Below are 27,574 nucleotides of genomic sequence, written 5' to 3' on the forward strand. Positions count from 1 at the left end.
AAATAAAATGCATTTTCATTCAGAAAAATGCATCACATGGTCTAAATGGGAGCTATTTTCCCATTTTTTTGTATCTGATGTTTCTTGTGCTCAGGAAGGTTCAAAGTTGAACTCTTAAGTAGTCACTCTAGAGGTACAAATCAAAGTGAGGTCTGTTACTGGCTAACATCGCTTGTCCAAAATCTCCACATGACATCACAGCTGATCCCAACTGACCTCAACAGAAATGTCCTCCATCCAGCTCTTCACAAGCTCCCCTTTCCCCAGGACCTGTGATTGCAGGAGGTGGGAAGAAGGACCTACTCCAGTCTTTACATACTGCAGAAATACTAACATAATTGTGTATATACTATCCTCACAGAATCACAGAATGTTAGGGATTGGAAGGGACCTCCAAAGATCATCTAGTCCAATCCCCTAAGTCATATATAGTATATCTAACATTCTAATATGATATATTTCATACATCAGCCATGTTGATAGCATGATGAGAGAAAAAGATGTTAATGACAATGGCTGGAGATCTTAAATAACAATTTCTTAAATAGTATTTCTTTAAATAATATTTTACTTAAGTCTCGTTTCAGAGTGTGTCATGTGCTCATAAGTATCTTACTGAAAGTCTTTGTTTCCTGGATTTTTATGGGTGGCACGGACAGGTACTCCATGGGAGTCAGGAACCCAACTCAGTGCTTTATGCCTTTGTGTATTTCAATGGGAGCCAGGCTTTTAACCTGCCCAAATATCTCAGTCAGTCCTTTGTTTTCTGAGTGTTTACATCCCTAAATATTTTTCAGTGCTCAGCCCTGTAACCATATTCACACAGCGTAATTTCACTTGTTTGCATGCGTCGGGAAATTCAGCATTTTCTATTGAATGTGTCACTTTGGTTCTGTGAATTGAGTCTTGGAGGCCTCCAAAGAAAACTCTCTGACTTGGGCACATTTGGGGTTGGACACAGGCCATCCACATAGAGCCTTAGTGTTTGTATTTCTTTTGAAAGTGGAACTTTTAAAGTCCCTCATAAGCTCCAAGGTCACAGTGGCAAGCATTGGACCTGACCCGTGTGTGGGGTGGAGACACTCAAAGGGCTTGGAGAGGTTTTGTGTATGTGCATTGCCAACCCTGATGTAATGCACGGCAGTACAGGAGAAATCTAGCAGGGATAAAAGCAGATGTTGAAAAACTAAACACGAATGCTTGAAATGTAAATGTGCTTCTGATTATTTAAATAAGAACAAATTAAGAAGGAAGAATAAAGAGGAAAGGCATTTGTTGGGAGTGCAGTGATGCCTGGAGACCTCTGCCATGATCAGAGTGACATTGTACTGAGCATGCTGCGAAGAATTAGCAAAAGATCATGCCAGGAAGACTCACACACCAAATAGATAAATCAGTCAAATATGATCATTGCATTTTGCAGCTGATGCTGAGAAACAGATAAGAATGAAGCCTTGGCTACCACCTAGGAGTGGGACATCACAAATTGGATGTCATGTTGTGCTGCTGAATCCTCACTTCGCCAGTCCGTGGCCTGCAGTAGAGATGGCAAAGCATGGTGTGGGTGTCTGTGTGTTCAACATGTTCCACCCATGCCAGAGTTCCCACAGTGACAGGATGATGCTCGGGGTTAAGGATTTGCCAGTTTTAATCTTTGAAATGTCAGCATTAGGGGGGCACTATGTCTTTAGGAGCCCAAACTCTACCTGATGACTTGCAAATGCCCTTTGACTCCAAAATAGACAAGGCTTTAGTGCTTGAGAATTGCTCTAAATTCAGATTGAGAGTCCCTTCTTTCTGGTGAGGTGGCTGCAGGAAGCCACCACCACTTGTGTACACTTCTGGAGACTGCAGTACCAGCTACTGCCATTGTCATGCGAGCTGAAAGCTTTGCAGACCACCTCTAGTAGACCGAAGGTACAGAATAATGTGGCAGATTTGTTTTTCCCCATTTTTGTGCTGCATGTTTATTTCCCTTTTATGCCTCAGGACACAGTGGATGTATTTCCTTAGAACTGTGGCTGGCATTGGGTCAAGCAGGCAGAGCTGGATGCTTTGCTCACCTTCTGTGTTTCATCCATAGGATCCATATGTCATTCCTGGGATTAAACCCTGGCACCATTTGGAGTCAATGAGAGTTTTGCCAATGATTTTCAGGGCAATGAGGATTTCATCCCTTGTTCATCCTGTGCCGGCTGGGCTAACAATGTTCAATTAGAAGCTGCTTTTTGTTCTAGTGCAGTCAAGAGAATCCTTGCCAGCGGTTTGAATGAGCATTGGATAAAGCTTATGGCTAAATCCAGTCCTTATGCAGAAATCCATGGATCCTGCTGAATTACTTTTCTCCTGGTGAAATTAATGGCAGCTGTGTGAGAACATCTAAGGGAAGATTTAGTTCCTGTTTGTAACAATATGTTACCCCCAGATACTGGGCCTGCTTTGAAATGTTTATTGTTAAATCCATGTATTTTTGGTTATATCTCATTAAGAACATAATACAGCCTTGGAAAGTACATTCTGAAAGGGTATTACAACAGGATTGGGATTACTGTTTGTGAGACACTTTTAACTAGGGGGAAATTTCAAATTCAATTTACGGTAATGTCAAAGCACAATTAATATATAGGCTATGATAAGGGGAACATGCAGAAGTACACATTGATAGCACTACATCAACAAATAAACTTTTGGTGCTAGTAATTAGGTACACAAGATTATTATATGTTTAATTGACTAAAGTGACAATTTGGAATTACATCTAGTCACATTTAATTGGATTTGGAATCTCTAGAGGAAAGGAAACAGAGCAGTGTGGAGAAGCAGCCATAAAAGCAAACTGATTTTCTAAAGTCTGCTAAGACTCTGCATTAATATCCATTGCACAATAGTTTTTTAGCATCCCTCAGTCTAGAAAGAGTAATGCAATGATTGTCACAGACAGTGGGAGTACTAAAGCATACTCAATTAGGTAGCAAGATAGCTGATTACTTTGGGGTTGGGTTTTTTTAAAGATATAGTTTAATCAAAGGTGAACTGTGTCTGTGTTTGCCATAGAGGAGTGATATTCTCAGCCTGCCAAGCTACAGGATGTTACATGTGTTGATGGTGTCCTGGAAGAAATTTACTTAGATATGTTTTACCCACATATACTTTAAAGGGAAAAAAAAAAAGGCAGACTAAAATTTTGTGTAGCAGTCATTAAATATTTGCTAAGATTAAAATATGGAAAATCTATTAAAAGAAAATGTAGGGTTATTTGCTTGCAGATAGTTTAACTAGCTAAAAAATGTTTACTAATGTTTGTCTTAAAGTTGAAGCTATGTGTAATCTTCTGATACAAACCTCGTGTTATAAGCTTTTAATATTGCCTTCTTTAAGTACTGTTCTATACATCCTTCTCTCCCTGTACACTCATTTATTCTGCTTTTGTCACCAGGAGCGCCATGATTGCTGACTATATGTACTGGCTGACAGGAGGCACTGAGCAGCATATAAGCAAGCTCATCAAACTGTATTGGCAGGTAAAAATTGATAGCCCAATGAGGAAGGAGGTGCCCATCTCACTTTTAAGACCAAAATGAAGGATTACTGCTTAAAAGACTGCCGACAAAGGTAGCTCTTGGGCATATCAATCAACAGGACACTATATGGTACTACCGTATTTATAATGAAGTAGGTTTTCTTGGACTAATTTTAAGGGCAAAATTCAAGGTTGTTAACCCTTGGCTCATACTTCAATTTTATGGGCTGCTATAAAATTTAATTCTGGATACTGCATAGTCCCCTAAGCTATTTTTTGTGAAGTCTTCCTACCTTAGTGACACTTTCCTTTCACGATTTGCATTATACTAATCCTCTGACACCTTTCCAAACTCTTCAACTGGAAGGGGAGGAAAAAATGACTGTAAGGAATGGTCTCAGAGGAACCTAAAGAGCTCTGTGAAGGATGGCTAGGTAAGACCATGGTCCACAAAGATTACTTATGTGGGCAGTAGACCATTGACTTCAATGAGACTCGTCTCTTCAGTGATACTTATGTGACATGGCTGTTCAGCCACATCAGCAGAAATTTAAGTTTAAGGGTACCCCCTTCTACTCTGAGGAGAGTTCTCCCACACTTGGAGGTGAATTGACAGCAGATCCTTTGCTGGGAGAGGCTTATTGCTGCCCATGGTGTCCCAGCCTTTGTAGCCCCCGTTTCAATGCAACCAAAGTGCATTTCAGAGGGAATGCAGCATTTGGGCTTCAGGCGGTGGAAGACCCTTCTGCCTTCCAGAGCAGACTTGACCCTCCGGTCCTCTTTGTCCATACAAGGAATTTAATGATACTAGGAATAGCAGATGTCCCTTGCAATAAAATTTCACAGTCTGGTTATGATACCATCTATTTTGGGTTTATTCTGTGAGAACATCTATGACATCTGTACTTTATGTGAAGTGGTGCAAAATATGTCTGAGATAAGCAAGAGTAATGAAGATCAGAATCTGGTCTTTTACCTTCACTCACATGGTAAAGTCTTCCTTTTTAAAACTATTATTAGCTGCATTCTTATTGGTAAAATGGAATAAATCTCAGTCCTGGGAGCTGCTGAATTTCAGTACTGCTGTGAGTGCAAAGTGCATCTCATTCAGAGAATTACCCACTGGGCTAGTGTTTGCAGTGCCTGTGAACTTTCTTATATGCTTTCCAACAGAGAATTTCTTCTGTACAGAACAGTTTGATTCTTTTCCCCACTGGGTCAGAGTCGTTTTAAATCTTGAGTTCACAAATAGTTTTACGAAGGGGTCATTTCTTCAAATGGAATGTCTTTTTTTGTCTCTAAACACTGGTATCCATTGACTTTTCTTCTTGATGTCATGGACACGAAGCTTCAAAAAATAAACCTTCAAAGGAGGAGCTGTCATAGCTGTCCTCTCCCACAGGGGTTCAGACTGTCCTGCCATGTAACACGGCTGAAAAAGTGGCATGAAGGGCGAGATTCATCATGATGCCTCCTCAGAGAACCTAAATCAGAAGCTGTGGTTGGGCTAAGGTGGGAATAAACCAGACCAGAAATGGGGCTGCTGAATTGCTTTCAGCCATTAGTGTCATTATACAATATTCGTATCATCATGCAAAATGAATTTGGCCCTGGTAGCCATTTCACTTCCTGATGGAGGGTTCATGTGTGGACCTCCTGGACGCCCGTGGTACCAAGAGACACCACCGTGCTCTTTGTGCCCCATTCCCACTCCTGTTCTGCCTTTCACCTCAACGGGAGCTGCTCTCATCTTTACCTGCAGAAGCTCTGAAATGTCAGTACAGACCTAGCCATTTGTTTGATACCCCACTGTGCTTGATTTTCACTGGAAGATGGAGGTTTCTCTACAGTTTTGTGCCTTTTGTGCGCATGACTTAGCGTGGGCTCAGGATTCAGCCGTATCTAGATGCTGACACACATGGTCGAGGCAGCTGGGTGCTCGGTACCGCTCCCACTCAAGTTAATAGGTAGCACTTAAGAAACGCTGTTCATGAAGATATATGCCCAGCACCAGCAACAACCTTTTCCTTCCCGAGCTGATGAGTTCTGTGCACTCGGCATCAGGGGTGACTTCAATGTCATCAGTGCACACAGCAACAGTTATGCAGTATGATGTAGCATGTGACACTGCACTGGGACTTTCCACCACAGAGAGACCAAGCAGAGGTAACATAATCTATTTTATTAATATTCTCTCTATTTCATGTTGTAAAGCTGAAAATAACTTGTCACGACTATACATGCTCATGTGGCTTTGTAACCAAAGCAACAGCTATTGATGCACGCTTTTCTTGCTAACTACTCCTCTGCCCCAGAACTCGCTAGTGTTGGCTCACAACTGTGAGCAAAGTTCTCTGAGGAGGAAGGGAATAGACAGTGAACAGGACGGTTTGGTTTTTACTTTTGTGAAGAAAGATTTTTAGATTAGATATGTCACTCTCCACTTTGATCAGCGGGTCATGTATATAATCTTTTAGTGTGTCACAGACTACTTTTGTTTCTTCTTTTCATGATTCTTTTAACTGCTGGAAAAGGCTTTTCTTCCTCACAGTCTGTCTTCTCATTCTTTCATAAATTTGAAACATTGTACAGACCACTCGAATCCTTTAGCTGACACCTTTACTGCAAAAAAAGCAGGCCCTTAATTCACATCTGCAAAGCACTTTATTATTTATCCTACTTCTAAATAAGAGTTTTTCTCCCCTGATCTATTCCTCCTGCTCAGAGCAGTCTTTATCTTGTATCTCCTTTGGTTTTCATCTCCTGATTTTGGTTTTATACTTTCCTTTGAACTTCTTCTATCCCTGACATCAGCTGCCAGGAGTCCTCTTTCTTCGAAACTCTTCTTAAACATCCTCAAATCACTTCCCTCCTCATTACTACCTTTTACATACTTTTTCCTCTTCAGCAGTGGTCTGTTCCACGTGACTCTATACCTCCTCTTAGGCATACTGCAAGGTTTGCACTGTCAGATTTTTAAGACCAAATGGGATCATAGTCATGAATTATCTGACTTCCTGCATAAAAGCATCCCAGAACTGCACCCTCACCTTCCTGCATTGGTGCCAAGAGAGGCAAAGCAGAGACTGGTTTTGAGAAAGTTATCCGATCCCCATTAAACAGTTTAATAATATAATATTTACCATAACCCATCTAAATGATGATTTGTTGTTTGCTTGTCCCCTGTTTCTCCCCCAGTTCACAAACTGGGATCTTACTTGTCCAGTCCAAACTCTCAGCAATTTATATTAGATGTTCCAAAGCTTAGAGATCCTCTAGTACTTGTTATCTTCTCCCTGTATACATACCTATGGATCATGATCAAGGCAACTTTAGATATTCTTTTTGATTAGCTTTTTGATTAGCTTTCTTTGATTATCTCCTTTAACATAAACCATCTATTTCTGGATATTCTGTACAGCAATATATAATAGCTAATGCCCTGTGTTGCTTTTGAATATTAATACCCGTCTTCCATTCTACTCTGAGATAAAGATATAATGCTGATGAGAGGTGAAAAAGTAATTTGCAATGGATAATATTATACAGCAAGTTGGGCTTTTTTCTCTGTTCAAATATATTATTCTATGGATTAAAAATATACATTCCAAGTTAACATATAATCAAATGGATAAATGGATGGGCTTTTTTCATAACCCACTACAGAATACACACTGATTTGTGTATTGGCTGTTAGATTAAAAATAGGTGAGTTAAATAGAGTTGGCCACAATAAATAATAATGTGGAAGTTATTAAATGTATTGTGGTAGATATCTTCAAAGTGGTAGCAGCAAGACGAAGTTTACATTTACTTATTACTGTAGTCAGATAAGCTCCCTAGCATTTATTGTCAGCAATGCAATTTCTCAGCTGGCAATAGCAAAACAAACAATAGGCTTCAGATATTTCATCCCACAGAAAGAGTCCCTCTCCAAATTCTCCAGTTTTACTCATACCTTTGTAAACTACTTGCACCGGCTTGAAACTGTGCAATACACTCTGGATGTTTCATTCCATGAGTAAAAATATATCATGCCCATACTACAAAGTAAAAAATGCCTAACAATATCAAACATGAACTTCACAAATATCTAGAAAGTCACAACCTGATTTCACCCATATCTGGCACAGACATCTTAGTATGAAGTGCCTTTACTATGTAATTTATAAACATCTCAGGCTTAAGTCATTAGCACGCTACAAATTTAATTGCTTTTACTATTCCATTGTAAAAACTATGTGGCCTATTTTATACTGAAGGTTCTGCTTTAGCAGCCCTTATGCACCTATATCTGAAGTTAATCCCATCTAGCCCAAGTCTTACACTAAGTGCAATTGCACCAGAAACACATTGCAACAACTATCAGAACCCCAGGAAGGCATTTCAAAGCTTGTAGGTTCATATCTCAATGTTTCCATAACCATCTGTACTAAAAGCCTTAATTTCATAACGTTGCCAAGGTGTATTTGCTACAGCTCAAATGGAGACCTTCAATTTTCATTGGAGCAAACTGGGCTTTTAGCTTTAGTTCAGTTCAACCCCAGTGTTTTAGCCAAGACTGCAGCCATGACGGAGCTGCTGTTAGCACATTGCAAACACAGAGCTCATGATCTTGTGTTTCTGAGAATATTTCTGTTAGCTGAACTCAGCGTCACAGAGAAAGCTTGCAGTAGCACATGCGTTGGCTGATGTGGAGGTTTGGGTACTCAGACATTTGTTTTGCTCTCTTCTTGCTGTTGTGAACATCAGGTGTTCCGTTTCAAAAATCTGGGCTGTTGCAACAGCCAAGCAATACACACATCACACAATATAGCAAACAATAACCCAGCCCTGCAAGGTGGCTGAACACCTACAGTGCGGCAACGAACGCTGTCAGCTCCTTTAGAGCTTTATCTCACGCATTGTGGGGTGATGATGCAAGGAAAGAAAGTCAAAAGGAAAAACCTCTTGGTAGCCAAAACCACCTCTGCAGTCTCAGCCGGTGACGAGGCCCGTCAGCAGCCCTGCCTGCTCAGGCCTGACCCATGTCCTGCTGTGGAGCGTGAGGCTTCCAAGCTGGCAACAGCCGGGATGTTTTGCAACCCTCCCGATGGAATGACTGATAGGAGCTGACAGGCAGGCTCCCTGGGCAGCCTGGCCATCATATCACTGAGAAAATGTGTTTCGCATTTATTCTTGAGGCTATTTGAGCAGATCATGCTGTGCCACACTTCACTGCAGAAAAGTCCCTTCTTCAATAAAATCTGGGGGAAAATCCCACTGAGGTCAACAACTATTGTAGGTACAGGCAGACCTGAGCGCCTAATGTTAGTGTAAGTCTGTATTATCTCAGAGGTCTGTGGAGTTTGTTGCTGCTTTAAGTATTCACTTCTGAATTTTGTCATGTCAGAAAAGAAATAAAATAACGTTTCTCATCCCTCCTCATAAAAACAATAGGTAATCCTCTCTTTCTGTATCTGTGGGCCTTTTGAAGGGCAACACTTGCCTTGAAGCACTGAGCTTTTAGCTTTCTTGTCGAAAATTGGGATGTAATGATTTTCCTCATGCTGTGCATTACAAGAACAAGAAGGTTTTGGACAATAAACAGGAAGATCAGTTCATTCTTAAGACACTGCGCTCATATCCAGACAACCTCAGTGCAGCTTCAGACCAGTTCATGGGTTTCCTGTGTTTTCATTGCATCATAGCTGAAGCAACCTGTTAAAAATAAAATTATTAACATTTCTTCAGGGCACAATGGGCCTCTTCACATGTATGCCATTTCAGGGATTCAGACCAGTCTGACTTTGGAATACACTGTTTGTAAGACCTAACTCTCAGCTGCAAAAACCAGCTTCATTCTGCTCTCAGGTACACTAGTAAAAATACAGAGTAATTGAAAACTGGATCAAGAAGGCAAATAAAATAACACAACAGAGAGTTTCTATCATGTTGATACTTATTTGGGAGCTTTTTATTGCTGTTGTTGTTGCTGATATTTCCATTCCAGAAACAATTCTGCATGTATAAAACCAAGGTATTTAACATTTTTCTTGTATTCTTTCTTCTTTAATAATATCTACCTCCACATATTTTCTACCTACTTGTGTTTTTCTAGTACCAGATCATTCACGGTAGAATAAGTGTTGCTTGAATCATACTTATATTTACATGCTAAGAGAAGTTATTAGTTTAAATGTCACAGTTATTAAAACAGATGGATTAATTGTCTCTAATTTCAGGAAAGGTGGATTCATTTAATACTACCTGAATGTATCAGGCAACACATACCTTGCTATAGTTGGTAGCTGTAGAAATCCCAATATGAAGCAAAATACCAACCCAATTAGGGTTTAAACTGTTAACAGAGGCTCATTAACCATGACTCAAAGATGCTCAACAGGAACAGCCTGGCCAGCAAAGCTCCAGACCATTAAAAAAAGCCTACAGGGCTGCTCAATTCATTCTGACTTTTACTGAGTTGCAAAGCAGAGCTTTAAGATTTACAAAAGAAACCTGAGAAATCAGCATAGAAAACCAGCCATTTTGTGCTGCTCTCAGGCCCTTATTGTTCCCTCAAGGTACAAAGGTCCTTAAGAAGTTACACATTCATTATCGTCTTCCCTTTCTTTGTATACCATCTCCTTTCTTTGGGGAGATGAAGCTACAGGCAGAGGTTTGTGGCGTTCCCAGGATCATTACTGGTTATGTGGCTTTCCAGCTCCACATCTAGTCTTGAAGAACTACAGAAGACATCACAGAGAAACAGATGAAGTCACTTTTCAGAAACATCTCTATATTCAGTCAACTTGTCTTCTACTAAATTAGCCACCGTTCAGCCACATAAAGTAGTTTGCTAATGCAATGACTCAGGCATGATTTCCTGCTGCCCCTTTGAACAGTGCTGTCCATTTTACAGTCTAACCACATCAGTCACCATCTCTGGTTGTCTGATTCATCTCTTCTCATTTAAGTCAAGTTCCCAAATTATGCTGAGCTCAGTGCCAGGAAGGACTGACATCTCCTTCAGTTATTTTCTGCATTTTAGTTGCCTTATATATATATATATATATATATTTTTTTTTTCTTTCCTCTCTCTGTCTCTCTGTTTTTGGGCTAAAAGTCCTGAAAAGCCCCTACACCAAGTATTCCACATATCTCCCAGGAACATTTCCTTGCCAGGGTCACTCTCTGTCTCTCAAGCACTCGCCTGAATCACCAGATGGACACAGCATCCAGGTGTTGGCCAGCAGGTCTGATTACATTCATGTAAAGCACTCAGTGGTGCTCAACCTTTAGCTCTGTCTGTCTGAGCTAAGATGTCTCTCTGAGCCCAGGCTACCAAAGCTGTTCAGCTGAGTACAGTTTTTAATCCCCTTTCACAACAAAAACCCTGCTGTTTAAACTGTGACCCATTCCTGCCATAGTGGGAACCATGCAGAGCTGATCCAACACCTACTGAGGACTCATGATTGTGAAAGGCTTCTCCCAGCACTGGAGGGACAGTCTTGCTGCTCAGAGCAGTCACGGTGAATTGCCTTATTAGAATTAGGGTATTTCTCACCATGAAAACTCTCTTTAAGAAATGGGAAATATTAACAAAACTGGTTAAAATCTTTGGTTTTGGCCAATAGCTTCATGTACAGGATAGTGGGCCTGTTCTTGGGGACAGTTGATAGAATCATAAAATGTCTTGAGTTGGAAGGGACCCACAAGTATCATTGAGTCCAGCTCCTGTCCCTGCACATGACAAGCCTACAGTCCACAGCATGTGTCTGAGGGAGTTGTCAAATTGCTTCTTGAACACTATCAGGCTTGGGGCCATGACAGCTCCCGGGAGAGCCTGTTCCAGTGTCCAGGACCCTCTGGGTGAAGAACCTTTTCCTAACGTCCAACCTAAACCTCCCCTGGCACATCTTCCTGCCATTCCCTTGGGTTGTATCATTGGCCACCAAAGAGAAGAGATCAGTGCCTGCCTTTCCTCCTCCCCTTGTGAGGAAACTCTAGGTTCTTTGATGTTTGTAAGCCTTACCTCACTGGCCCATTGCAGATTGATGCCTGTCTCTGTCACCATGCCAGGGAAGAAGGGTGTGTGCACCACAGCCAGTTGCATGGCTGAGAGCCTACCAGGACAAAACATTGGTCACCCTGACTGTTCAAGGGAGTCTGGCTCAACTGCATTGGACCAGCTCTACTCACTTCACAGCATCTCAGAGAGCCACAAAGTCCCGGCTGGAGCAGGGGCAGGTGGCCCAGACCAGAAGTCACCTCTGCAGGGATGCTCAGAGCTGGAGCCCCTGCCTGATACAGATATACATGGTAGCTACTGATGGCAGCAAACCGTAATTCAAGCAGGGACACAGGCTCACCTTGTCGATGCTCTGTATCAGCTTTGCAAAGCAAACACAGCCTCTCTTTAATTGGTTTCAGAGTTTCTCCACCATAGGAAAGAAACACAGAAATCCTTCACATTTATCTCTGGGCTGGGATGAAATTGTAGGATTCTCAGTTGGTAGCAAGTGATACAAGAGTTGAAGACTCCAATGGTTCTCCATGCACATGAGTTTGTGAGACCAGAGGACAGGCTTTTGCTCAGAGAACTTCCCTGAACTAGAGCTGCATTTCCACATTGTGCTCAGTCCCTTCTTTCCCATTTGCTGGCATCACGGACAGGGTGTTTCAAGAGCAACCTCCATCCTTTTCCATCGTCTATGTATTCTGGGGGTTTTCTCTAATGAATAGTGATCTCTGTAGAAGGATATAAAGCACAGATTTCTTTTCTCCCAAAACATAAAGAGATACTTATTGGAGTACCAAACAGGCCTTGAAGCCCAAGGTAACCCATCTGCAATACATCTGCCTTTCAGAAGTCAGGAGAATACACAGATCTATCACTGTGGCACTCTGCAAATCCACTTTCAAAATAGACTGCACACAAAATAACTCACAGGGACTTAAATACATTAATAACTTAAGAACCTAAATAAGCTGATATTTGATGTGACCTACATTAATAGGGAGGCATTACACGGCAGATAAACAAAAAGTTCTCATCTATTGTATAGTACATGATTTATTCATACCATAAACATATTGAGAAAAGGATATGCTCTGGCATTCTCTCTACTTATTTCTCCTACAGAAAAAAAAGAATATGTAAGAAGATCATGCTGGTGAGAAGATATTAATATCACAACAGCAACAGACTTTCATGGGAGGGCTGCTAGATACTTCTTTAGGGTTGGAAAGATATAGAGAAAAGCACACAGGCTGCACCACAGTGCACCCGTAATTCTAAATACCAGCCTAAGAGTGAAAGCAGTTCATAGAAGAGGCTAATGGCTTTACCCTGACTGATATCATTGCATTAATAAAAATCATCAATAAAAGCATCAATTCCTGCTGTACTGTAAATGAGACAGTGGCTAAGTGTGCACTGCAGCTGCAAGATAAGGCACTAGAAAGATATCTAAATTTTTGGCTAATTCTAGATGTCAAGATAATTGGATTTTCCAAATTAAACCTTTCTGTAGTTAAAGAGGATTAAGGTTAGGGACTGTAGCAGGGAAAGCTACTGTCACCCTTATAAAGAATTTGCTGCTACTGTGCCATTTTTCTTCTTCTATATCTGCTCTAAGCAAGCAAAATGGCAAGAACTTCATAAAAATATTGAAGTAGTTATATCATTTGCCATCAAAAGTTGGCATGGGAAAGCTTTGTTTCTTGTGCATTTACCTATTCATCTGGACTCTTAACAGAATTTTAGTGGGTGTTGAAGGGACCATATAAGATTATTTAGGCTAAAGTTTAAGTTTTATTAAAAGGTCTGTGAAATGTAACATTACAAGGTACGGTAGAATGTAAGATAATAGATATTGCAGAGCCAAGGTGCTCAGAGAAGAGGAGTATGTGGTGTTGGATCAGATATATGTTTAAACCCTTGATCAAAACAAAGTTTGTTGTTGAGGAATGTCTTTGATTTTTAATTGTCATGATAGCAAAGTACATCCTTCAAACCTTGTGAACACTTGTGTTTCATGGAAGGATTCATTGGCATTTTAATAGAAGTACTGACAATATAAATACTCCTTGAGACACTTTGTCTCCAGATGGTTTCTCTGCAGACTTTCTCTGATTCCCCACACTTTCAAAACAGGGATATAAACCTCCTGACATAGCAGAGCATGAGTCAGTCCCATAACTACAAGAAGAAATGTTTCCTATCATCAGATTACTCTGCAGCCTCTTCTTGAGCTAGTTCTTGCATCTTTGCTGAAGCAATAGACTATGTCTGCTGCTGAGGTAAACCAAATTCAGTGGACTCATGTCCATCATAGTCCTTATATTATTGTACATTGCTGTAGGAACTCTCATAGTTTAAGGTCATCTCAAGGACTTCTTGTTTTCTAACTCTGCTGGAATTGAAGGCTGGAGTGTAATACCGTGTCATATTTCTGCAGAGCTCACTTGGAAGATATGCAAAAAATAAATCATCTTTTTCATCATCTTCATCAGTTTAGCAGCTATCCCTGTGCTAATGAAAGAGCCTGATACTTCTTCCAGTCCAAGACCAGAATAGCAACATCCTCCATGATGTATCTGAAAGGATATGGCAGAAAGAACCTTTCAGATAGAAAGACACCAAAACCTATGAAAATGGGAAAAAACAGTTCTCCTGTTCTGTCTGGTGAGAGTCCATTGTGGAGCCCTTGCAATCCTCTCCACAGTGAGACTGTATCTTGAATAGCTGCATGCCATACAGCACAGCAGATGATGTTCTGTAGGCAACCCTCTTTCCTGGACACATTGCCAGATATTCATCCCAAGTTTAGACTTCAGTGCATAGAGGCTTGAGGAGAAAAAATACTTAGGGATTTCATCGTATAAAGTTTTCTCCTCCAAAGTTTTTATGGCCTGAAGTTTTATATCCTTAAAGACTTTACCCCATAAAAATCCAAGAGGATAATAAAACAAATAGCATCTACGTCCAGGGTCAGTAGCTTGGGGAAAAAAAATGCTTTTGGGTTGTAATACCTTCTGTAGCGGTATTGACCAGAAACTAAGGATCTATTCTTTTCCCCCTTGGCTGACATTTTACCATTATTGCCCTCTGAGCTAGTCACTATTTGCACGCTGCGCAGAGTAGCCATGGGTACATGTCAATACAGAGAAAATGTAGGTGTGACCTCAAACTGTTCTCGAGGATGATAAACCCAAAAGTGAACTTTGCAGGCAGAATACAGAGCTTGTCTGGCCCACCTGCTCAGGTTTTCAATTTGCTGCCATGCTCTATATATTTTAAATCTGAAGTATATGGATATACCCCAAAAAACATTCACATGCTCATATCAATCCAGATTTGGAAATGTCTGCCAAGCTCTAGAAAATCAGTAGAATACCAAACATCTCACACAAAATAAGGCTGACCTAATTCTGTGCCTATATTTACACATGGAATTCAGTAAAACTTGAAACAAGTAGGCCTCTCCTTTTTTAAAAATGTGCCTTGGAAAGCTAGGTTGGTACCATTGTTTTGCTGCTGATCCTCTAAGGGCCCCGAATGACAAGATAATTGAAGTCCATAGAAATATGAAATCCTATAATCACTTTCCTATAAATCAGTGCAAACTCGTAAGTATTCCCATGGGAGGCATGGGCACGGATCCATTCATGGGGCCCTGAGCTCTTGGCAGGAGGACACAGTTGCTGTTTTCTGGTCTGATACCTCCAGATTTGTGACATTAACCATGGATAACACAGCTGTGCCCGTGGAAAGGTAGAACTCCTCCTCACTGAGGGGGAACATTATTACTGCCCCAGGTGCTCATGATATTATTACACATATTTGAAGCTTGTTAATTTTCCAGGGCTAGATACTGCCCACTCCTGACTGCTTCCATTCCAGTAAATGCAGGATAATGGGCTAGCCAAATATACTAATCTAAAATATAAGCAAATCTCCAGTGATACCATCAACATCCAGGCAGAGTGTTCAAAGTAAAAGCACTCAGGGTGCACATATGGCAGCCCATCCCAATATCTGCCCAAAACAATTATAGCATTTCTATGGTATTTCTACACACCCCATACCAATAAACAGGATGGAAATAAAATGGCATAACACCCTATCAGAGGATCTGTTGTCTAAAGCCATTAAGGAGAGGGACATAGTTAACTGGTTGGCACACTCAGCCTTCCATCCTGGGTTGGTGGGAGCAATTATCAGCTTAACGAATGACTCACAGAGGCACACTATATCTTGGATAATTTTACACAGGTGGAGGACAGACCGGAGAACAAAAGTGAGGACTTGTCAATAAAACACCAAGCTAGTCCCATAATGATACTTTCTATGAATCACTTCAGCATATAAGGTGATCTAGGAGAATCATACACCCTATTAAAAAAATATATATATACGTTTTCCTCTCACGCTTTTCTGACCACCTCTATTAACCTTGTGTTAGTGTTCTCACTATTAAGTGCGTTTAAGCTTTTGCCATGATGCAATAATGCAGTTCCCCAAGTTTCCAGAAAGAACTGCCCACGTCAGGAAGACAAAATCTTTGTTAACAACAGATGCAGCCAAAACAGTGCTGAACCCGGTCCTACTCAAACCCCATGCCGGGAGCAACTGCAGCTCAACTTCCCTTGCCTGGATGGGCAAAAGTCCCAGCAAGGCCATTTCCAGGCTGGTGGCTCCTCCTGGCAGTTCCAGCACCAGTTCATTGGGGTCCACTGAGTGTGAAATGCACCTCTCCACATAAGACCAGCATGATGCATCATTTAAGTCATTCTTCAGGGGATGACAAGGTTCATAAGCTTCATGTTGCCCTCTGCACAGGAATGAATTTTACTCTTAATGCAAATGGTGTTTAAATGCAATATTTTAAGACTAATATTCTGTATAGACACAGTGCCTGATTCATGCCAACCCAAGGAGTAATATGAATGCCTAGTATTGTTTAACCAGCTCCCAAGGACTGAATAAAACCCTCAGATGAAAGATGTGACCTTCAGAGAACATGGAATCACTTTTTCTTTTCATCTAAAAGATAATTTATCTAATACTTTTCTCCTCATTGAAGACATAGGCTCACTGCACTGAAAACTGTTTACAAATGTTCTTTCTCCATTAAATTGATTTTCTGAGTATAGATAGGCAGTGTTTTCTGGAACTAATTTGAATTCTCCTCTAATTAATATTCAAGACCAAAATATGTTATCTTTGCATGACTGTGCAATTATTAAAGAGAAAATATTATCTGTGAAAGTAATTTTTTTTTTTTTAACTAGCCGTTAACCGACATGAAATGTATCATTTCTTTGCCTTTTTTTAGGCTATGATTGAAGAAGCCATTACTAGAGAAGAAGCTTTTTCGGTCATGTACACACCATTTGCGAGAGAAGTCAAGGCTGACAAAATAAACAAGATAAAGGACGTGTTTGCTAGAAAGCATCCTGATTACAAGGAGCGCATATATACAGGTAACAGCAGATTTCACGTGCTCTTAAACACTGTTTACTGTTTGTGCATGTGGCTGACAAAAAGAATTTGAGAGAGTCTGGAGCATGAGCCATTATATTTCTGCACTTCTTGAGGGGTGGGAATTAATGTCTGAGATTCTCTCTGTGATTGTACATGATTTAGGTAACCAACTCAGTACTTAGGCGAAGCACAGACTTTACGCTGCAAATCCCCATAAAGATTACTTTTATCCATGAAGCCTCATGTTTCAGTTGTTAAATTTCATTAGTGCAACTTCAAAGGTAGATTTGCAGTGTATTGTGGTGACAGCGAGACCCAAGTGCGTTCTCATCTCCATGGGTTTCCATCAGTCACTGATCGCCATCCCTGCAGCACAAATATCGTCCCCTCTATAAGCATTTACGGACTCACCAGCACCTTTGAAAACATGTCAGCTGCAGGAATGGGAACAGATAACCAGGCTTCCTTTAGCCTGTTGATGACAAGTAGGATCCAGATTGAACAAGGGCTTTGCAGAGCCCATTGTCATCTCCAGGTAGAGTGAGCTCAAGTAGCATCTCCTGGAGTAAATAGACACTTAAATTCTAGTGACCACAGCCTTATTTCAAGAGGAATGGGTACGAGTTCAGTCGTTGAGTCACCAAACCTGGAGGTGTTTAAAAGACGTACAGGTGAGGTTCTTAGGGATGTGGTTTAATTATAGGTTTAGGTTATGGTTGGACTCTATGATCTTAAGAGCCTCTTCCAAACAAAATGATTCTATGCTTTTATGAAATTTTGGCAGAAGAGAGTCAGAGGGATAAAAGACATTTCTTAAAATCATTAACCTGGTGGCTTGGAACATAGTTAACCCTGATAATGCTTGGCTTTGAGCTGGTGGTTGAGGAACAAAGGGAAAAGTACATTTCTCAGGTCAAATTCTGGAAAGCCTCTATCTTTGTCACACAAATTAAATGTGTAGCTCACCTCCCACTGCCACTTCCAGCCAGGTGGTCCAAAAGGCTGAGATGCTGCCCACATCCTGCAGAAGTTAGACCCAGCTCAGAGGTGATGGCTTAGTCCTTGCAGCACTGCCAAGTCCCAGCACCCTGCAGATAAATAAGGCTTTCAAAAGAAAACATATTGTGTCTTTGGGGAGGAAAAGAAAACCTATTTGCAAAACACAAATAGGAATTAGGAAACCAATTGTTTACCACAGAACTGTGCAAATATTTAATAAACTTGTTTTGTTCTTTTTTGTTTTGCTTTAGGAAACCGCTATAAAAATACATTGTGTTTTGCAAGCTGCAGACCACCCATGTATTGTGTTTCTGGCAGTAGGTTTTAGGTTGTTCAAAGAAGGAAAATGGCATTTATCTATCACAGAGGTTGTAAAATCCCTGTCTACTGTTTACTTGCTGACGTAACTTTGTGGAGAATTTCCAGGGACAAAATTATTGGCATTGGAAAGAGCATAAAATAAAACTCCGAGTCTGATTTTTAAAAAGATAAATTCATATTTCACGTAATCCCCTCATAAAGCATGGGTGAGATTTCCAGGAGCAAATAAGCAGCAAAAGTGTGCACTGAAACTCAGTTTGTGTTGGTAAATCACTGAACCACTGAACACATCACCAGTCATTTTCTTAGTCTTCCCAATGAGGAAAAGGATTAAGAAAAAAAGAAGTGGGAAAAAAGCACCCTATAGTACTGTAGTCAATTACAAAAGAGATTGGACAGAGCCAGTTCTGCCATCAAACACGTTTGTTTGCAAAAATCTATTTGTTAAAAGACTTGCTTCAATTTTATGCAAATTTCTCTGAGGTTCTGGGATCACTGAAGCTTCTAGGAATTAAATGGGATAGATAGGCAAGAAAAAACAGCACAGATATCAGGGTTTTGAGAGTGCCGTGGTGTGAGAGGTCTCACGCAGGCAGAGCCTCTCCCAACCTCCCTCCGTTCTGTCCTGGAAACACTCCTAGACAGAGCAGATGTGGCTCCTTTTCCTAGATTCAATGCTGAGATAATTCACAACAGTGTTAGCTGAAGTCAACTGAAGCACTAGGGTTTTCTCAACTTATTTATTCAGATCTGACCTAAAATCACACTGCTCACAAAAACAAAAAAAAACCAATCACAAGCAACAAGTTTAGCTCATTGCCTGTGTGATACCACTGAGCATTCAACCTGCAGGTCTGTATCTCACATAGATGAAATTAAAAATGTGAGCTAGGCCCCATTTTAACAGTAAGTGTGAAATAACAGACATTATTTTAAATAACCTTTCTATTCTGTAGCAATCATCTGTTCAATTTTAGTCCAAGTTCTGCTAGAGTGTAAGGACTGAATTGATTTCGAAGTTTTCCTTATTGCCAAGGAAAAGGAGCAGATACACATTTAAATCCAAGTGTACAATGCAGTTTTTTGCAAAATTGAGAATCCATCAGAAGTAGAACATGCTGCAAGGGAAATATCGGGTCCACTCGCTTTGATTTATATAGGGGTAAGTCTAGAGAGCTCTGCGTGGGGTTCTCCATTTGTCACTGTGACCGTGCTGCCTGGCATCTTAAAAGCAGGGCTCCCTGAAAACAGAGCACTCCTTTGTGAAAAGTGACACTGACATTCAATCTAGGTTTATTTTTTTGCAGCAGAAGGGGACGAAGGGAAGGACTGGTCTGGTTCCCTAGGCAAAGGTGGTTTATACAATTGCTCTGAGCATCTGTCTTCACTTAGGTCAGGGCAGAGAGACTCAGCTGATATGCAGGTTTTTTGGCAGTGACAGTCATGAGCTCTGGACAAGCCACAGCACAGGCTGTCATGTGCCAGTGGGGTGGATCGGAAAGGACATGCAGGAAGCCTGGGATTGTGGTGGTGGTGATGGCAAAAGGACAAATCTGCAGGAAATCAAATCTCATTAGCTCAGGGAACAAGAAAACAGGGGGCTTTGCAGTTAAAAGATCAGGATGTTATGTTACTGAAGTGTTGAGTTATTAATGCTTTGGATGATCAGCACTGAAAAGAGCATGAATGGAAAGAATGTGTTTTATATTGTGCATCAGCAAAATGTAAGCTGTTGATGCAAAAGGTTGCAAAGTCTGGAGTTTCAAAATCCAGTTATAGCTGGATGTGTTGGTTTAGTCACTTTTGTTTTGGCCAGCTTTTTGGATTACATTTTACTCCTTGGACTTCCCTTCTTTTCCTTCCAAAAAAGTAACTTATCTTGCAACTGGAAAGAAATGTGATGGTGGCAATTATTTTCATTTCCATATTCCAGATCCTCATGGACTTCACATCTTACCGCAGATGGCTGGCTGGCCATCTTTGCCTCCCCAGAAGTACTTGCTGACTCTGGGTTTCAGAAACAAACATATTGGAAAAGTCTTGGAAAGGTGGTCAAGTAGAAAACTGCCCATCTTTTCAGGTACGCCAACTTGCTTAATAGCTGTGACAGCTCAAGGGGGACCTCTATGATCCTTGCTACATGAAGGGCTTTGGGGGATTTCTCAAGACCCTTTCTCTGTTCCATCAGCCCTGATTGTCCAGACAGCTCTCCTCACCCTCCTCTCTCCTCCTCCAGTTTACCCATCATCTTGCTAGATCCTCTATGGAAAATGTATATGAATAAACACAGTATATTGGTTTGTGATTTCATTTTGCAGACCGGAAAGCACCTTTCTGTCCTCTCACAAGTGAAGAAACAAAAAGATATTGGGATAACACAGGGAAAAGCGTCGTGCCAGTAATTGATTTTATAAGGAGCACCAAATTAACTGTGAGTATAGAATTCACTTTCTGGTGTGTAGTGTGTGCTGTGGCAGAAGCCTGTGCGTGTGTGAATGATGTGTCCTTTTTGGTGAGTAATTCATTCTCCACATGCTCCTCCTGTGTCCAGAAAGCTCAGTGAATTGCAATTGGAAAAGAGTTTAATTGGGTTTTAGATACTTTTAAAACGTAGCCCTAATTATTTAACATCGTACCCAGTTTATTTAAAATCACTTTGCATGCAATTTTCTCAAATCTTTATGGCCTATTATATCCTTGCTTCACGTAACCACCAAAACTACTTGCTATATTTAATACACATAGTATACTACACATATCACTAGGATCTCCATCAAGAGTTAATAATTGCTACTTGAAGCATTTCTAGTGATTTACATCCTGATCCCTATGTAGCAAAGTATGTGAAATAACCTTCAAATCTATTAAAACCACACTGAAGGTATATTAGTTAATTCTACTCTATACTTTCTGCAGTAATGTACACAGCTTTTTAGCACCATGGCTTTTGATTAGCACAAAAGGTCAAAAATCAAATTTGCATGTAGACTAGACTGTTTTAATGCAATTCTTAAATTATTCTCCTGAAAATAAGTGGAAGAAGCCTCTCCTTCCCAGACTGTAAATGCTAATGGTAACGCTTTCCCCCTAGCAATAGCCAGTTTTTAGTTTTCTGTATGTTGAAGGAATCACAGCCATTTCGTCGTCAGGGGTGCCTTAGCAAATCACAGGGTTTATATTCTTAGGTTTTGATACCAGATAGGAGGTTGACAAAAACTGCTACTTAGCAACACCTTGCAAGGAAGAAACATTAGCTAGATATTTGGGGAAACTATATCTCCTTTAGTCTCAGAGAGCAGCTGCTGAAACAACAGTAAGCACTTGAACTCACATGCTTAGTGGGAGGTAAAGGTGCTGAGTGCTTTGCCAAAATGTTGCTCATAAAGCATCTGCATTGGTGTGAGGGCTGAGGGCACACAACCTGAAGGAAACACACAGCTGCTTCTTTCTAGTTCTTTCCCAAAGCCATGTGCTATTGCCTTCAGATGACCAAAAGCCCAAGTTATTGATGCGCAGGCTAATAGAAGTGGCATGTGTGGGAAAGTGAAATATCTGTTATTGCTGTGTGCATTGAACTTTGAACATTTAGGAAGCTAGAAGTATAAACAGACAGTGGGTTGGGTACTGGATACAGAATAAAACCCTTGTCTTTCTGAAAGCCCTAGGAAAATTCCAATTTTCAACAATGGTTTTGATGCCACAATTCTCTCTTTGGGTACAGAGACACAGAGCTTTCAGAGGTGAGATTCCTCTAAAGAGTATTGGGAAGAGAAAAAACTTTGAAATTGGGTATTGGATTTCCCACTACTACCCTATTCTGTAGATTAACCTGAAGGAACAGGACCACGTGGTTCAAGTGAGATATGTGGTATCTGGTATCCAGGGTATGGGGAAAAGAAACCAAACAGATCGAGTAAGAGATGAGAGCGGCATGTGTCACGATTGCTCAAGCCAATCCCCACTAGCTGTGTGAATTTACACTGTCCCCACACATAATATTTCTACCAGCAGTAGACCTCACCTCATACTTTAAAATACTCTTGCTGAAACAGAAGAGGGTTCCCAAAAATACAGGGTGAAATCCCAGCACTACTGCAGTCAGCAGTAAACGCCTTTTTTTTGAGAAGGTCGGCATATCATGCACATGGTTCAGGCAAGGTCTGCCTAAGTGCCGCCTGCAGCCACAGCAAGAACAGCATAACAGGTCTGAACTATAGTCCTATAGATTTATAAGCAGCCACCAAGGCATCAGTATAGGAGCTTTAATGGAGAGGAGGAAAGTCCCAAGACATAAGAAATTATCACCAAGTTAGAACAAACAGCTACCGGTTCCACATCCCTTATCAGTGGAAATATATTCATTTTCCCTTCAGTTTTCATAGCGTTGAATGATCTGGGCAAGACAGAACCTCTGACCCAAAGAGCAAATGACAAAGCCAATTATACCTGATAATACAGATAGGCACAGAGCCAGAACTGCTCTGGTACTGGTGATTAAAATCTATGGGCCTGGCAGTGATTTGGCAACTTTTGCTTCCTTGAAAGTATTCCAAAGTTTTCTTGAGGCTAGAAGTACTATTCCATCATTTTTCCATCACACACAAACTGAATCAAAAACTTCTAGAAGACAACCTTCAGATACAGACTCTAACTTTGCAATTTAGTTTAAGAAGATAAAAGAATATATATTTCTTTTTAGTAGAACAAACATTCCTTTCTGTCCTCTGTTTCATTTGCAGATGCAAACATACAATCCAAAATGCTTGTCCTAATCAGGTTTTTTTTCTCCACAAAAACACCTCAGTGCTAAATCAGAGCTTATTAAGCCCTGGCAACACTTATTCTAAGTCAGTTCTACTGTCTCAGTTTTGCAGCTACGCAACTTAGAGTTGATTATATGTTTTATACACGCACCACTGCTGGCAAGATGTGAAATAAAGGTTAAAAAAGAACATTTTCTATTGCCCCCCCTACTTCACAAGGAACAGCCAGTCCCATGTAAATCAAGAGGGCATTTGTGTATTGTAAAGCAAGAGGCGTGCGAGAGAGGATGTTGCAGTCTGGTCCCCACGCAGCATCATCTGCTGCCGGTGGGGAAATGCCATAAACCTCATCCACCCAGAAATGCGTACCATGACACAAATGGTATTGTGTGAGCCTTAATAAATATATATCAGTCAGACCTTCAGCTACTCATATCTCAAACAAGATTACCAGCACTGACAAGTGCTTATTCTATTAAGTGATTTCACCAGTGTAATTTCTGCTGCTTTGTACACACCAAGTTTGTCTTTTTCCTCCTGTAGTCCTATGTTGATGGCTCATGATGCTATTTAACAGGAGAACCAGTGGCCAGAGGGGCTTATTAAACTGCTTATGTCATAAAGGTGAACAAAATCGACCATATGATTCACAGCATGATGCATCCATTTACAGATCTCACTGCTTTGTTGTCTATTTTTTAAGTAGAGGCAAAGTGTTTAATATATATGGATTTCAATATACACATTTTCTGAAGTATACCAAGGACATTAAAGAAACATTATGATGGATTTTTTTTCTGCTTGTTATTGCAATACACTACAGAGCTGCTTGCAAGGCATGACTTCATTCAGATTTTGAGCTGAAAAATAGTGGTAGAGAGTCCACAATAGAAAAGAAGAACTACTGGGGGGCATTCCAGACTTTTGCAAAACAGTGCTCTTGAAGCTGATAGTTAAACATGCCACCCGTATTGGATATGACAGATCTTGCTTTAAATCCAGGCTGACCAGCCTCTTTGCTTTTCTTCTTCTTTAGCACTCTGCAACAGAACTTTATAAATAGAAGTGGCATAAGGGATGACTCCTTTCTTGAATATAGAGAAAAGCAAAAAGTGGGGATATCATCCCAAAATTCTAATACATGAAAGAACATGATTCACTCTTCTCACATGATTTACAGATCCTTTTTGCAATGAAAGCCTGACCCATCTTTGCTCTGGTTGTGGGCACTGGCTATTTAGCCATAGTAGGTAAGTTCCATTCAGAATAGGCTGATCTGCCTTGTGTAGGTGCTTTGATGATGTCAGAGAAATGAAGACAACCCAGTGCTGATTCTCAGACATCAGGACCTCATTGCTCTCCTAGAAGGAGGGTTTTCAAGGATGCCTCTGGGGATAAACACCCTTTTTTTGTTTGTTTGTTTAAAGGGAATTCATGCAGCAAAAACTTTTCTGGGGAAAGCTCTCTTGAAAGGAGCCCTTCCTGGGGTGAGGCTGCTCCTTAAGTATAAATCAATTGTTCATTTTTACTTTTTTCTTTAAATTCTCCTTGGAATACCAGACAACAAGGGTGAGGCCCATTTAGAAATAACAGCATCATAATCTAATCATTTATTGTTTTAATATGTTGCTGCATTTCTAACCAGGATGCAACTGTGACCCCATATGTTGGTTCCTTTGCTACCTAACTCCCCAAATGCATCTCTCTTGTCTTTGTTAATGGGCCCAGCTCTTTTCCACTGAAGTCTCCGTTTAAGTTTGCTCTTTACTTAACTTTCATCATGCCCACCTGAGCTGGTTTCATCTTCATCTGATTGCTTGGCTACTTTATTATGGTTTTTACTGCAGCTTAGTAGCTCCTTGAATTATGCTATAGTTCATGTAATTCTCATAATGTGGTTCAGCCCCCTGTGGAATTTTTTCTCCTGCCAGCAGCAGTTATTTACTCTCCCTTTCTGCATTTTTCATTGTCACTGAAGCGCCACCTCTGACAATGTTCAGCCTCCTCTAATCCCTTCAAAAAAACCCCCACTGTCATTTATTTATTTATTTACTTCCAACTTACTATACACTTAAATAACGTTGCTATGTCCACAGAGTGCATTTTGGCACAGATGCCCAATTTGTTTCCCATAGCTACGTGGCATGCTCTCATATTTTTCTGGAGAGTCAAGCAGAGAAAAAAAATGTTTTCTTTTTACCTTTACTTTCTTAATCATTAGAGAAGCCTCCAACAGACGCAGCATGATGAGAGATGAATTTTACCTGCTTTCTTAGCTGATGACTCAGTATACTCATTTCTTTGTGCTCACAAAAAAAGGTTTTGGGTGGATTTCAAGAATACTAGGGAAAAATCTTCTGCTGCATCTAAAATGTTGTGAGACTATTTCATGTTGATAAGAGCTCTCTTTGTCACTAACTGATCACTTCTCCTTATTTTAATGCACAAAGCTCTCCCTGGGGACACAACTATCTGTCTTTTGAACACCAATGATTAGGTGGAGAAGGGGCTCCACTTTGCTCCTTGCTTTAGTGCCATACTAACTGGACTGTGTCAGACTTACAATTTCACATACCAGAGATCACAGAAATCTTTTTATTTGCTGATGTCTCCTACTAATACTAGCTCAGGTCCTCAGAAAAGGACTCTTCAAGTGATAAAAATAGTTTGTAAGAAGATTGTCCTAGTCTCCATTCTTAGAGGTGGGTCAACAGAAATTCATGAGAAGGTAGGCCTGAAAGGGCTCTCCTGACTCCTCAGGTCAAATCATCTGCTGTTATACCCCTTTGTGTCACGCAATATCCTATTCCTAAAACTGAGTAAAATCCATCTTAGAACTTGTTATGCTTTCTGCCTTTTCTACAGTTGATAAAACACACTGCAGATCTTCAACCTGACCTATAAGAAGCTGAATTGCCACCCCAGTCTTATTTGAACCTATTCATTCACTATGGTCCTTCTGTTATCATTGTCTTTTATCTCTCCTTCCCTGTTCAGTTGTTTGCTCTCCTTGGAATTTAGCCCTACATTATATTTATTGAGAAGAATAATAAGCTCTTGGCATTTTCATTAATAGACTAATCAAACCACACTTCTCTCCAAAGAGGTATCTCCTACCGTGCTGGCTTCGCTTCTGCTCTGTGATGCTTGGGTTTAAGTTAACCTCTCCAAACACAGCTGACTGGAGCTATCTGCAATACTTGAGAGAACTGCTGACCAGAGCTCCTCTTCCCTGTTCTCTCCTTCAGCTACTGGAAATACCAGTTCCTTGGCTCAGCTCATTCTTTTTCAGTTGTTTCCATATTTAGAACTCCTAGATTATAGCTGCATTCCTTCCACTGGTCTCCAATGCATTGTCATTTATTTTATACCACTTTACAATTATATTAGGTATTATATTAAAGTGAATAAAATTAACTACATGAGGATTATTTGTATTTTTTCTAGAGTTAAAAGAAAACTAAGCTTTTTTCCATTATTGTTCTTGTAAGATGTATAGAAAGCAAGGACAGAATTGTTATTAAATTCCTAAGCTTGATACAAGAACAATGTTTATAGTCATGTTGATAACATTTGATGCTTGCTTAGTGCAAATTTCTGAAAAAAAAAAAAGACCAACATCAAACTAAAAGATCAAGATATTTTGCATGGGGAAGTTAATTTTTAAAAGAGGACATAATTTATTGAAAAATGTCACTCAAAACTTCCCATTCACCCTATTCAATATACAATTGGACTTAAAACCAGCTACCTGGAAATGGATGTTAATGGCAGCATCAGCAAGCCACCATATGCAACTGCCAGAACAAAGATCTGCTAAAAATACTGGAAGTGGTTTTGAAAAATCAATGCCAATTCTTGGAATTTCAGGCACTTAAATATGTTCAAAACCCTGATTAGATGAATGGAAATTTCACTCGGAAGGGCTGAGCATTCACATATGAGCTGAGCATTGCATATATGCAATGGCTACATCTCGTGAGGAATCTAGGCCAAATTGCTTTTGAAAATCTCAGTAGGGTGCTTATTAGCATTTTTGGCAACAGAATACTTTTGAAAATATGGTGGTAAGGCTGCCATCCATCAAACACTTCAGCAGGTGCTGAGATTTTATGCAAGCACTTGGCTGAGTTTCTGTATTCACATGTTTAAAATATACCATGTGCCTGGCTGCCCAGAGGGTCAAAGACCACCTCTGCAGCTTTTAGTCCCTCAAGGTTGTATATCTGAAAACTATGGATTTGCCTAGTCTGCAAACAAACATAAGCTGACACACTGTACAGTATCCTCAGCCTCTTCACTGAAACTTTAAAAGCAATCCATAAAAGTCAGATAATATTTAACAGAGGGGATTATGGAAAAGCCATTTCCAAATGAGAAAATTGCATTTATGTTTGTTATCTGCTGTCTCCCCTTCACATATGTTATGACTACATATTTATTTTTCTAGTACTACTAGAGAGATTGTGGAAAGAAAGTCCTTTTTTTCTTTTCTCTCTA

General features: G+C 40.3%; 1 protein-coding gene across 1 annotated transcript in view; it reads left to right on the forward strand.

The window, feature by feature from the left end:
- Window positions 1–27,574, forward strand: part of SPATA16 (spermatogenesis associated 16) — a gene marked incomplete at both ends in the record, with an annotated part of 95,229 nt that overhangs the window by 50,103 nt on the left and 17,552 nt on the right. Inside the window, 4 exons of the mRNA XM_080349727.1 lie at window positions 3,437–3,521; window positions 16,843–16,990; window positions 20,245–20,391; window positions 20,630–20,742. Coding sequence (XP_080205853.1) covers window positions 3,437–3,521; window positions 16,843–16,990; window positions 20,245–20,391; window positions 20,630–20,742 — 493 coding nt within the window. The remainder of the gene's footprint in view (window positions 1–3,436; window positions 3,522–16,842; window positions 16,991–20,244; window positions 20,392–20,629; window positions 20,743–27,574) is intronic.

This window comes from Nesoenas mayeri (assembly GCF_963082525.1).
Source record: "Nesoenas mayeri genome assembly, chromosome: 9".
NCBI lineage: Eukaryota > Metazoa > Chordata > Aves > Columbiformes > Columbidae > Nesoenas > Nesoenas mayeri.